Here is a 13,247-nt window from a genome sequence, read left to right on the forward strand (position 1 = left end):
ATACCAATGTGAACTTCACAGCTGCAGTATTAAAAATTAAAGTGCTGTGTCTTGGTATTTAGAGATTTATGGAACAAATTTCCCCGTAGCAAGCTAGCTTGAACAACTTGGATTGAGAAGCTTATTGCACATTCTCCCATTTCTCTGGCTCTGACAGATCCCTAAGGGAACAGCAAGACCCTTGCAATTGCTTTTGCAGTTAGAAGAAAACCTCTTCAAATCACCCACCACAGCCTCCACAGTGAAAGTACTCCTGCCACTGCCCTGCAGAACATCCATCACTGTTTTGGTACTATTGGCTTGGAGTTAAATTGTCCAGGAGGCTTTTATCTGTACTGACAGCAACTAGAAGCCCTTAGTGTTCATCTGCATACCTTTTTTTATTTTCTTTTTTTTTTTTTTTAGGACTGGCTTCTACCTCATCACTTTGTGAGGATTTCTAATAAGTATCCAAAGAAATCTCCTTTACTACCTGTCTCAAAGTAGTGGCAAGGAAATTCAGTGACAGCTGAACCCTGCTTTCAAGCTCCCTGTTTAATGCTTTGCAGAGTACAGCATCACTCAGTCCATTAAACTATAAGGAAATAGGAACACAGACCCAAAATGAAGTAAACTAAAATGAAACTGAACAGAAAAGAAGGCCTCTTCATTGATTATGAATGGGACTGTATTCATTAGGACGCAGTGCAATTCAAGAGAGTCAGCACAAGGAACTCTGAACCATGATTTTAAAGGACAAATAAGAGAACTAGAAAAAGAGCGTTGCTTGTAGGGCCCTAGAGCTGTGTACTCAATCCCATCCTGCTCAGAATTATGTCACAAAACCGAACAATGGCCAGTGCTTGTTTCCCTGCATATATTCCCCTGATGCTCTGTTTGCCCAGTACCAGAGAAAGAAACCAAAGACTCCTGGGACACAGTTATGAAGTTCTTCCACAAAATCAGAAGCATTTTTCCTCCTCCTAGCCCCAAGAATTTTCAAGTCTATAGAAACCACAGGGACCATGGAAGGTCCTTCATTCTTGCCTATTCTATAATCTGATGAGTAGGCCACAGTCCAGGGAGATGGATGGCGTGGATCTGAACCTTTCTTACAAATGTGTTTTCCATCTTGTTTGCCCAAGGGCTTGTTCAGGTTCCTTCAGTATAAACACAAGAAAGGCTAATCTGCAGTAAAAGGAGACCTATTTCTTAGGCTTAATATAATAGGTTTAGATGGCATCAGAACAAAGGCAGACTCAAACATCATTCCAGGAGCAGTAGGCAGGAGTTCCTGCACAAGCCACATAATATTCTGGACATAAACAGAACAGCTTGCAGTACTAGGTCAAAAACTCCCAAACCTGTCAATGCAGAACTTCTTGGCCAATAGGTTCTTTTTAACAGCCTCTTTCCCTAACAATTGTCCTCTCTGTGTCAGTGGTTGATACAAATTTCACTTCCTCAAAATCATTTCCACAGAAGGCTTTAATTATGAGCTGTTTGCAGCTGCCTCTCTACCAAAAGGGAGTTTTTGCTCAAGCTTTCCTATGCTGCAGAGGTAGCTTCCCTGTACCTTAATTTTTCCTATTAAGCTGATGCACCTTTCCTGTCTTACATGAACTATACTAAACATGGGCATCAGGTGGGCCCTAAGTGACTGCATGCTGTTCATCTCACTAGGTGGTCACACATGCATGTCCTGGTGACAGAGATACTTGTGTGAATTTTAGAGGGAGGGTCAAAACTAAGCAACAAAAGACAAATAAGAGGAGGAAGAAGTTGTCATAATATTCTTGAAGTCATTGTTACTCTGCTGTGTAGCTGAAGATTGAACAGCTAGAAAGTACAGTGAGTTAGAGTTTGTGGTGCATGGAACACAGCACTGACTATGTGGTAAACATACGCTCACTTTCAGCTGAGGAGGCTGCTATAAATGAGATGGCTATGGAAAATTCACCATCAAGACTCCTGAGACGCCATAAGACAATGACATTCTTTACCTTTCATAAGTAGGGAAAGAGAGGTTGAAGAACTTGAGCAGAGAGGTTAGAGTAAAACTGGGATTAGAAACCAACTTTCACAGTCACTTGCTAGAACTGCAGGACAACACTATCTCCAATTTAGTCACTTTTTCTCATCTGGAATATATCTGATTTATATTGCTTCTCTTTTTAGAGACTAAGCCTATATCCTTAATTCCTATAAACAGTCCTATGGAAGTCAGTAACATAAGAGTCAGGATCAAGCATTTAAATTGTGCTCTTACTGTCTTTTACACAACACTTATACTTTCTTAGCACTCAGTACCTAAACAACAATAAAGTTAACTATGAATAACACCAGGTTGCTATATTCCAAAGGCACTAAATTATATTTAGCAAACAGGTAGGCCTAACTACTGAAGGTATAATGTACAGTGTAAGAAAAACATACAAAGCTATTTGCCAGTCTAATTAATGAGTCTGGTTAAGACAAGAATCACAATTACACCTGAAAATATGACATATTCTTGAAACATTGTGACTTCTATAGTCATTACATGTGACTTCTATAGTCATTACAGGTCCACCCACAGAAGATGCCTGCAGCCATTTGCAGAAGACACATTATATCTGAACTATTCACAGATGCTTTCATGATGTAGCTGATGACGCATACAGTATTATGATGACACCTCCACCTGCCAGCAGATACTGCGCCACAGTCCTTGTGACTGGTTATCTGAGAAAAAGTATGGCTAGTTCTAAGTATTAGGATGGAGCTGAAGATGGTTTGGAACTAAAATCCCCATATTTTGCCAATAGTCTACACATGGAACTGGCAGCTGAAAGATGAACTATTTCATTCCCAAATACAGCAAGCAATCTAAACAGCACCAGTAAGACATATTCAGCCTGCTCTTCCATCTGTGTACACTTCAGAACCTGCAGGCAGAATGGTCTTGAAGCCTGGCATATAGTAATGCACTGTAATAATGTGGTTTCTTAGTTTCCATCACATATACCTGCACATGAGGCCACTATGAATTGACACTCCTATTCCCACTGAACAGTCATGGTGTCCATCCCTTACACAGAGTCAAGGTTCAGTCGGCTCTTTCACAGTCATTTGTGGGTATCCATGTGTTATTTTCCCAGTGCCTTACACAATCTATGCAGGCACTGACGCAGGCATTGTGCAGGTCTTCCTGTTCCGTGGTGAGCAGATTCTTTGTGGTAGGAAAGAGGAAGGGCCTGGCTTCTCCTTCCTGCTCCACACCGAGCTTCAGGGAACTCGGCACACAGAGCAGCATGCAGGATCAAAAAGGAGGCATGTCATGAAGACTGTTACAGTGGTTGTTGCCACTCACACAAGCAGCCTTAGTGAGCTATAGGGAAAGCCCATAACCTAGCCTACAATTTCAAGTGCTAACAGCCATGCTGTCTGTGCTCCCTTTACATAAATAAGAAATGTAACTCATAAGAAAATCATATCTCCATCCTTTCAGCAGTATATGTCTGCTACTGTGCCAATGTCAGGGATAATCATGAGGGATATATACTTTGCCCTGTGTCTACCAAGCAGGAATATTATGGTCCACACCTGAGACTTGTAATCTCTACAGTCTGTGCAGTAGGGAAGACATTCAGTGCTTAGAGTAACTCTCCTCCCCAAGTCATCTGCCATCCAACTTTCTCTGCCTTTCCAACTGCTATGTTTTTCTGCTGCTGAGTTTAGTTTTTCCTCAGTGTCAGCAGTAATAGGTAGGTCTCCAGGATATTTGCCACTACAGAACTGGTCATCCTGGATTGCCTATGTTACACAAAAAGAAAAATTCCCCTAAAATCCCTCCTTCTCCACCACACAGGTAGGAACCCAATGAGCAAGTAAAACACAGTCCAGGATAGGAAATTTAGACTCAGACAACAAAAAACACCCAAAGCTTCCTCTGAGGATGTGAAAGAAGCATTCTAGTTATATGATGAACCATATATAGCACTATCTATTTCGTCCTGAGAGTGTGGCATGTTCAGTTGAGGGCTGTGTTGGATGGCAGTACAGTTGTATTTAATATTCCCAGTAACATGTATCAGGCCCCACCTGTCCCAAGGATGTTGGCCAAGCATAAGGAAGAAAGGTTGCACCAATGGTAGCCTGAGATTTGTAAGCATTATGTTCAGCTTCCTACTGCAGCACAAACAGGCTTTATACATGATACACACCTTTTATAGCTATTAAGTATCTCAAATGAAATCAAGAGAGTCCTTACCCCAGGGTTGGTCCAGAAGGCAAAAAGCAGAAATATTTGTGGGAACCATGCAAGTGCCATGCATAGATAAAGGTTTTATCATCCTTCCTGAAGTGCATGTTTTGAGGCTCAGGTGATATAACTCACCACACCAGACTGTGATGGAATCCTTTTGAGAATGAGTCTAACCTTGACAACAGTCATGATTATGTCTTCACCTGTGGACAAAATCTGAAGTAGAACAATAGCATGGTAAAGAAGAGTCAGGACAGAAACCAACAGTGACTATTTTCTTGATCATCATAGTTTGTATAATACAAACCTGTTTTGAATTAGTAGGTGACTAGCTAAGTGCATATGTAAGTAATAAATACATATATGTATGAACATACAGAACAATTATGTCAGTTGTGTCACTAATGACACTAGTTCCATCAGTTCCCACTTAAGTTTGCATATTTTAATGCTTTTATTATTTACACATCAATGCAACAAAGTACTTATGTACATGGTCATTTTAAGTATGTGAATAGCTGCAGCAGTGTTGATGGGGTTCATGCAATTCAAGCCCTGCAGGCTTCAATGTCTGCACCTTAAGCCCTAGCTGACACCCAAGTAGTTTAGTTTGAGATCACACTGTCACTTAAAGCTGCTCTTACTATCTTGTAGGCCCTTGGTGTGGTCACCAACTCACTGCCTTCCATCTTCCCCCCTTGATTTCTCTGTTTTATGTTTCTGGGACCTCTGATGCTCCTGACTGCAGCAGGCTCAGTGCCATACTATTGCCCACTATCACAGGTAACTTGACACATCCATTTCAGCATCCAGATCCTTCCATCTGGTACCTAGTAAGCAACTCCCTTCTTCCTATACTGGTCTACCATCACTGCATTTCTTCTTTGATGAGCTGGTGTCTTCTCTGCCATACTGGCTTGCTCTCCTCAATGGCATAGATATTCATTTCTTTATTTTTGTGCTTGACCCTCAGTCTCTCTAATCCCTTCCTTCTGCCCTTTCCTCTCCCAGAAATTCATTAGTACATGTATTCTGCATCACAGCTGTACATATCCACTCTCTTTTCTGTGCTGATGTCTGGTAGCCTTTGTAATGAATGTGTAGTGTAGACTCTGTTGTATTGCACCCATCTGAACTCATATGAGACTGCCTAGGATGATTTATTTAGTACCTTCTGAGGTAACTGTCCTTAAACCGTGATTAGATCATCAACATTTCTTTGGATGGTTAAAGCAACTCTGGACACTTCTGAAGTCCAGATGAGCAGCTCCCTTCTTTGTTATGACCTTTTGTTGCTATCTACATCCTCATTGTGAAAGTGACTGCACAGCCAGAAAAAACTAAAAAGGAGAGCACAAGCTGCCATCTCCTTCAACACATCTCTTGAACTTTCAAGTCTAGGACCCAGACTTACGAAGCTCTAAGTGCTAAGAGATGCTGATCAGGTATCTGAGTGGATTTACAAAAGTGCCTAAAGGGTAGGCATTGCACAGTGCAGTGTAGAGTCCCTAGGCCTATACCACTCCAAGCCTTTAAATCCACACACAGTTGCTCAGCAGCAGGCAGAAGGCTGAGCTGCTGTCTGTAAGCACTGTAGCTTCCATATCACCACACAAATCTGGCTACACAACTTCTTGAGCCTGGCTTGTGTGGAGTCAGCTCAAAGGTGTCTTTTCACATACACATGCTCCAAGCAAGTTATACAGTTAACCACACATTACATTCTGCAGCTGTTTGAACAGCTGAAAATTGATAATGAAAGCATGTATTTCAGAAGGTCCATTCAGGAACTCAGAGTCTTGAGTGATTATCCATCCTAATGTCTCCATGCATATATATATATATGAATATGAGAAGTTACTAATATATTTAGAAGAATATATAAGACAATTTTGTCACTAACTCTCATCAAGGACAACTGTACCATGCTGTTTCTAGAGCAGCTTGTTTTGAGAAATAATATCTCCAGACAAATTCAGAGGCATTCTGAAAGGAAAATAACTCATCTCAGCTCTAAAGCAGCCATATCCAGTTCATCTCACATTTGGCTGCAATTTCTGTTGTGTAACAACCATAACAATTGCAAAAGCTCCTGTAGAGATGATTTGTTTGAGGTACTTGATCACTGAGATGTTCAGATCAGGTCCCTCAAAAACAAGCCAACTGTATATGAGATAGTATATGCAAACCTTAGCTTGGAGGGATAATGAAATTAGTATATCTGAAGGTTATTCAGTTGTCTGCCTCACCTAATACACAGAATTAACATATAGTTATTGTAAGAATACAGTGAAAGACACACTAATTGCCACCTTGAATTGCTTGTCTGTCTCCCAATGCCCTGATCCTATTTAAGAGACCATTTAAATTAATCTCAATGCCATTTGGCTTCAACTTTAATAATAACCCAAATAATTAGCATAATATTACTAATTATTAATAAGCATAATTAATATCATTGCTATATATCACTATTAAATTTTAGTTTTTCCCCCATGAACAGACAAGTGTGATTTAACTATCTTTGTCCCCCTTTAAAATGAAGGGTGACTGAACCTAACAGTAGCAAGGTAACTCATCCAAGTTCGTCTGTGAAAGTAGCAAGAGAGTCTGTGATGGAACCCAGGTACACTAAGCCCCAGGCCAGCAATCCATCTGTAAGGCCACATTGCTTCTGCGAGCACTTCCATAGCAACCTAGAGCAAATTAAGTCAGCATTTTGCTTTTCCTAATGGCTCAGTCCCAGACATAAACAGTCATGCTACAAAATTATCCCTGGTGGCCTTTTTTGAATACAAGTTGCTCTTAAAAATAGTCACAAGTTGAAATTCTAGGAGGATGGAACAGAGCTGAAAACGTGCTGGTGGCTAAAGTAATCTGCAGTCCACTGGGAACACTTACAGTGTGGCTAGCTGAGTGATGCAAGCTATTCCCTGCTCTCTTGTCTGGAATTATCATTGCAAAATTTGTGTGGAGGATTACAAAACTGCAATTCTGACCTTTCAGGAAAGCAAAGTCATTAATTTCCAGCACCAAATTGTCTGCTGCTCATCTCCCTCTCATGTGACCTTTGCTTTGACTCACCTGAAATATTGGCATTTTCACTTTTGAAGGTGATACCATAGCTTACTGGTTATTTTTAGTCATTTGCCTTTTGTGTCCCTGCCCTCATTTCATGCTTAATCCATAGGATGTATCAGCAAAGTGAGCAAGTCTATCCTTGCACTGCTCAGTCTGGTGCTAAGGCAAGCTCACCTTGTCTAAAAGTTTCTCCCTACACAGCCTGCTGGGAAATGTAGTGCTAAGAATAAAAGTGATGCATGAAATCTCCATGCACTCATGATCCAAGTGTGTTAATTTGAAACTTTGTATGTTACAATTTCAGAAGCACTGTAAATTCATGAAAAATATTATATGGTGATGTCCTGCCTCTGGCAGTTGGAACATGGGTCTTTACACTGCTACTGAATTTAATGCTGACTGGTCTTCTGAGGTCTGGGACACTGAGCAACAGGGTCTTTCAAGTACCAGTTACGAGCACTTGAGAGAGAAATATAAGCCCTGGCATTCTGACCATATCAATCAGGATTACATCAGAGAAATACATGATTTGCATCAATCTTGCCTCCTAGAAGGACCATGAATCTTGTGCTTGGGTAATCACAGGTAAGAGATGCATCTTCAGATAGCCTTGTGAGGTGGATTATAGTTCTTATCCTGTTTTAGAGGGGGAAATGGAAGCAGAGGGAGATTGAATTAACTAAGGCCACACAGAAATCTGTAGCAGAAAAGGGATCTGATTCCTTACTGTCCTGGATATGAGACCAGATACACTCATTCCTCATGCCATTGCAGGTACTGGACACAGAAAACAATGGTGAGTGCAGAACAAAGGCTTGATCCTCAGCCATATTCTCTAGAAGAATTAGGATGCTGTATTAGGATCCTGTGCTCAGACATCACAAAGCTACGCTCCTACTCTGGTATATAGCCTCTGGAGGGCCAAGAGATACTTGGGCTACGACAGTAAAAAACATTCCTGAAAGTTCACAGGTATTCCCTGAATAAATGTGAACCCCTAGCAGAAAGCAATGTATTTTGTAAGTAATGTTTCTTGCTGCATTAATATAAGACATGCAGTCATTTGCACATCACAACAGAGGCTTCATATAACATTTGTGGTAGCATTAACAGATCTCATGTCTAAAACCAAACTGCAGTTGGCATCCTAGCATGCACAAATAGTCTAGCTTCCTCCGAGCCCTTCCCTCCTAAATAATGTCCTCCTTCCTCCAACCTTGATGCAGGTTGCTGTAACAATGGTTTAATAAAAAGATAAGGCAAAACACTGCCAAATTTCCCTCTTCATCAGATAGATTTTTTGAAAGCCAAAACTCCATTTTTATGTTCGTAACAGGGAACACATTTCTAGACAGAGACATTCTTCACAGTAGCTTCATGTGGTAAGTAGGCAAATCTGAAGCAAAGACAAGGGAACACCTTCTACCACTACAGGAATACAAAGGTATAGGACTCCTTTTTGTAGTGAAAGATCACAAAAATACAGACATACCTAAACAGCATAGGAACATCTAGTCTGCTTCCAAGGTTAAATCCTGCTTTCACTGATCTTAATTACAATATTTTCATAAGGTCAGCATTTCATTCCGTTTCTAGGATCTTCTTTTCCCAAGTACTATCCAAGTTTTATACAGAGAGAGCTCTAGTGACTTTTGCGAAGCTGGTCCTGATTTACATCATTGTGAGAGAATCCAAACTTTTTCACCTACATTTCTTCCTACTACTTCATGGGAACACTGAATAGATAAAAATTCTGAGATCAGTTACATTATGAAAGGGTCTAAGTGTTACAGAAAATGCTAGGAACATATCCAAATAGTCTGAGATATGGTTAAGATTTTTCTGTTAAAAATAAAAAAAGACACAGAAAAAGCAATCTATCAGAAAGGACTTTGTGGATTACATATTCTGTCTCCCTCCACAACTTCTCACCAGTTTGAGGCTAAGTGAAATATTCCATCATGGTTCATCCCATTTTACCATCTTTGATTTTTTAGTTAGCTTTAATACTCAGGTCATGTATGTATACTCTTGAGTGACTGAATGTAGGTCTACCAGCTTCACTAGTTTTGTTTTAGATTACCCTGCTTGTGAGTAATCTTTTGCCTTACTTTGTGAACTACCGACTGCGGTCATTTGTCAGGGAAGTCCTAAACAAATGGCCTTCATGCATTTTGTAGTTCCACTGTCTTCAAATTCCCAGTGAATCTGATGCGTCTCAAATATGTCAGGTCTGAGTAGCACTGAACAAGTGATCTGTACATGTGCAGTAAATCCGGTATGTTTAATATCCACAGGCATATATCAGCTATGCAATTTAGGTACTATAGGTCTAATATGCCTATATTAGGTCTTACTGTACCTGATACAGCAACAGCTGCTGATACAGGGCTGATCTTTCCAAGTGTAGTTAATCCAGGACACCTGGTTTCACAGCCACATTGGGCTCCAATTGCTCTTCCATTTGAAATGTGAAATTTGAAAAGGTTAAGTGAAAGCATTCATTGCTAAAGAGACAGCTCTAATTGTTGCTATGTCCCTTGTAATAATGTCTATCTGGCTTTTTACTCTACATAAGCTGAATTCTACCCTGAGATATACTTGTACAATTCCTATTAACTTCAAAAGGAAAACAGAATCAGAGGTTTTCTGTTATCAGATCCCTCCACTTGCTATATTGAACAAACACCATACGCATGCCTGAGGGCTAAGTTAGCAGTTCCAAAAATGAAATTAAAGTAAGTAAATGTAACAGAGACTAGAATTCAAGCCGTTGTCTATTTGGTTGGACTTTTATGTCATTTATTACTACTTTATGTTTTTAATCATAAAAAAGAGCATTGTAATAAAAATGTTTTGCCTCTAAGGTTGGCTAGGAAACCTACGGTTCTGTTTTCCAATGGAAATTAGTTTTAAAATCTGTTTTTTATTTTATTTTGTCTTTTTGATGCTGGGTGCGGGGGTGGGGAGATGGTGCCAGGGACTCAGACATCTTGAAACATTACAGGAAAGAGAACAAGAGGTGCCAGTCCCAGAATTCTAGTTGATTGCAAGTTTACAACATTCTCTTGAAATATAGAGTTTGTTATTCTTGTTAGCCCACTTGGTATAACATACATACATCTATAGTATGTATAAAGTTGGAAAAATTGCTTCAGATGTCAAGAGCTAATTCTAATTTCAGAATCTGAAAGACGTAGGCTCAAATCTAAAATTAGTATCACATGGACTTGAACTTATCAGTTTCTTGGGCAAATCTTGTTAGCCAATCACTTACTCAAGGGTGAATTGTGTTCTCTTTAAATATCTTTTGAGACTGACACATTCCTGCAAGCCACCTTCACTCCATGAAACAGTATTTTTGATAGAAGTTTTTGGTGAACTCTTCTTACTGGCTCTAATTATAGTTTGAGTGTCTGGAGTTTATTAGTGGTAAGAACAAATATAAACAAACCACAGTAAGGGCATTGATTTATGCATGCTGGTAGATTGAAGTGTAAAGGCTGAAAGTAGCTACTGACCTCAACGGTCCTCACTGTTGCTTTCCCAGAGGTTGTTCCTGTAGAGTTGACAACTGGACAGGACACACAACTTCCAGATGGTTGATGTTCACAGTTCAGTATATTAAATTGAAATTAGCTACCATTTACTGATATTTAGAGGTACCTATTTCCCTGTCATTGCAATCCCCCTTCTCTAGCACACACACACACACTTTGCTGCTACTTTATACTTATTATTTTTCATTTCTTTTTCATTTTTTGTATATGAAGCTTTCAAAGAATTTGTTATACTTTAATATCATTACAGAAGTATACACAACAAAACACACAGTAAAGAATCATTACAAGCTAATAAAAGCTAGCAAAACCAAAACTCTTCATTGACCTTCCAGAAATTAACAGAGGTTTAACTTTGTTGAATTATTGATGACTTTCCATTCATGTTAGACCAAACTACCCCAATATGCTTCACTACAGGTAGATCTTAAGGGAGGTTAGACCCCTTTTATGCCTTTTACGCCTTCCTGTGAGGCACCAGTAGGCCTTACCTCCCCTGCATCCTCTGCCTGTGGGCCCAGCCAGGAGTGCTATTCAAGCTCCAGCCTAGTCCTCCAGGCCTTGTTGAACTAACTACCAGGAGCAGCAGGAGCACGGCTGCTCTACAGGAAAGGATGAGCTGGGAGCCAAGGGTGACCACAACGCAGGCAGGGCTGTGCCCTTGCCAAACAGCACCCACAGCACCCAAGCAGGGTTGCTGATAGGAACAGGTTCTGTTTGCTCTCCAATAGCCATCAGACAAAGCAAGGTAGTAAGTCAGATCTGAGGCCAATCTAGTCAGTCCAGTGAGCAGCTCAGAACTGTTTGGGGACATGCTGGGCACAGCTGTATCTGCTCAGGCAGGGTCTGGGCGCTCAGGCCTGAGCCATCCGCAAAATGCCCCTGTGCTGCTATGAAATTTCTTAACCCTACCAGATACAGAGAGGAGGCATCCCATGGATCGTGAGGAGGGCACCAGGATGAAGGGTTTATTATGCCCTAGCAGGGATGGCATTAAACCTGAACAGTAAAAGCCAACCATGGCGCTGTTTCTTTTTAGGGTCTGTGGATGAAAAAAGCGGTGTGTGCCTCCCAACACAGCGCGCTTGGCATGGGGCTCGGTGCAAGGAGGGGGGATGGATCCCCTGCGCACCCGACTGCCAGTGTGCTGCCCCACGTCTGCCCGCCTCCATGGCCCGCTGTCCGTGCTCCTCCAGCCAAGGCCTCGGCACCAGCACGGAGTAGGCCCGCGCCATCGCAAGGCCGTGTGCCACGCGCTCAGCTGTGAGGCTAAAGCGGAGTGTGCAAGTCCTCCCTCCATCCTTCACCCCTGGCCCCTCGGGACCCAGCGTGGAAAGCACGTGTGTATGTGAGTGTGAGAGACGTCCTGCCCGCGGAGGAGGAGGAGGACAGAGGGAAGAAAAGGGCGGGCGGTTAGCGGCCATTAGCGGCCGTTGGCGCCGCGCGCTGCGGCTGCCGCGCATGACATCACCGCGCGCGGGGCCCATGCGCCGCCGGCCGGCCGGGCCCCGCCGCCCCCGCGCCCCCTCCCGTCCCCTCCCCGTGCGTGCGTGGGGCGTGCCAGGGGCAGGGGCTGCCGGGGCTACCGCGCACGCCGCCGCCGCCGCTTGCCCGCCGGAGCGCCCGGGGCCCCACGCACCTCCCGCCCCCCCCCGCCCGCGGCGGCGGCAGCAGCGGCAGCAGCAGGGCAGAGGATGGCGGAGAGCGAGGCCGAGACCCCCAGCACGCCGGGGGAGTTTGAGAGCAAGTACTTCGAGTACAATGGGGTGCGGCTGCCGCCCTTCTGCAGGGGGAAGATGGAGGAGATCGCCAATTTCCCGGTGAGGGACAGCGACGTCTGGATTGTCACCTACCCCAAGTCAGGTAGGCGGGCGGGCTGGGAGGGGGTCGCCTCCTCCCTTCCCCCCCTCCTCCCCCGCGGCGGCGGCCGTTGGGCGGCGGCGGCGGGGAGAGGCCTCTGCTACCGCCCCCGGGCCGCTGCGCAGGGGGAAAAGTTCGCCGCCGCGGAGCGGGGGTGGCCGGCGGCGGCGGCCGGGTGCAGCTGGCGCCCCGCGAGGAGGGGAGCCTTGCCCTTGCCCTCCCGAGGCGGGGCAGCGGAGGCCAGAGGCGGCACGTCGCCCGTCCGCGGTGCCCCCGCTGCCTTCAGCTGACCTGCTCCGCGGTAGCGACGGTGCTCGAGGCGAGGGGGGTCTGCAGAGGTGGGGACGCACGCGGCATGCATGCGTAGGGGTTTCGGCTGTGACACGCAGGTTTGCCGTGTGCTCCGCCGCGGCCTGTGGTGCGCCCCCGCGGCGGCCAAGCGGGTCCTTCTGGGGCAGCATGTGTTCCAAGCGCATCCGGCCGCTCGCCTTCAGCACCAGCAGCGTCTCCCGCTAGCACTG

The 13,247-nt window shown here is 43.8% G+C and overlaps 1 protein-coding gene across 2 annotated transcripts in view; it reads left to right on the plus strand.

Annotated features, from left to right (window-relative positions):
* The first annotated feature begins 12,543 nt into the window (after nucleotides 1–12,543).
* SULT4A1 (sulfotransferase family 4A member 1) overlaps nucleotides 12,544–13,247 on the plus strand; it is a 30,837-nt gene continuing 30,133 nt past the window's right edge. For both annotated transcript variants that reach the window (XR_010883187.1, XM_067289849.1), the window contains exon 1: nucleotides 12,544–12,729. Coding sequence is in view for 1 of the 2 variants with exons in the window: in XM_067289849.1 (XP_067145950.1) it covers nucleotides 12,561–12,729 (169 nt within the window). In the remaining variant the exon portion in view is untranslated. The remainder of the gene's footprint in view (nucleotides 12,730–13,247) is intronic.

The sequence above is a fragment of the Apteryx mantelli genome, chromosome 1 (genome assembly GCF_036417845.1).
Source record: "Apteryx mantelli isolate bAptMan1 chromosome 1, bAptMan1.hap1, whole genome shotgun sequence".
NCBI lineage: Eukaryota > Metazoa > Chordata > Aves > Apterygiformes > Apterygidae > Apteryx > Apteryx mantelli.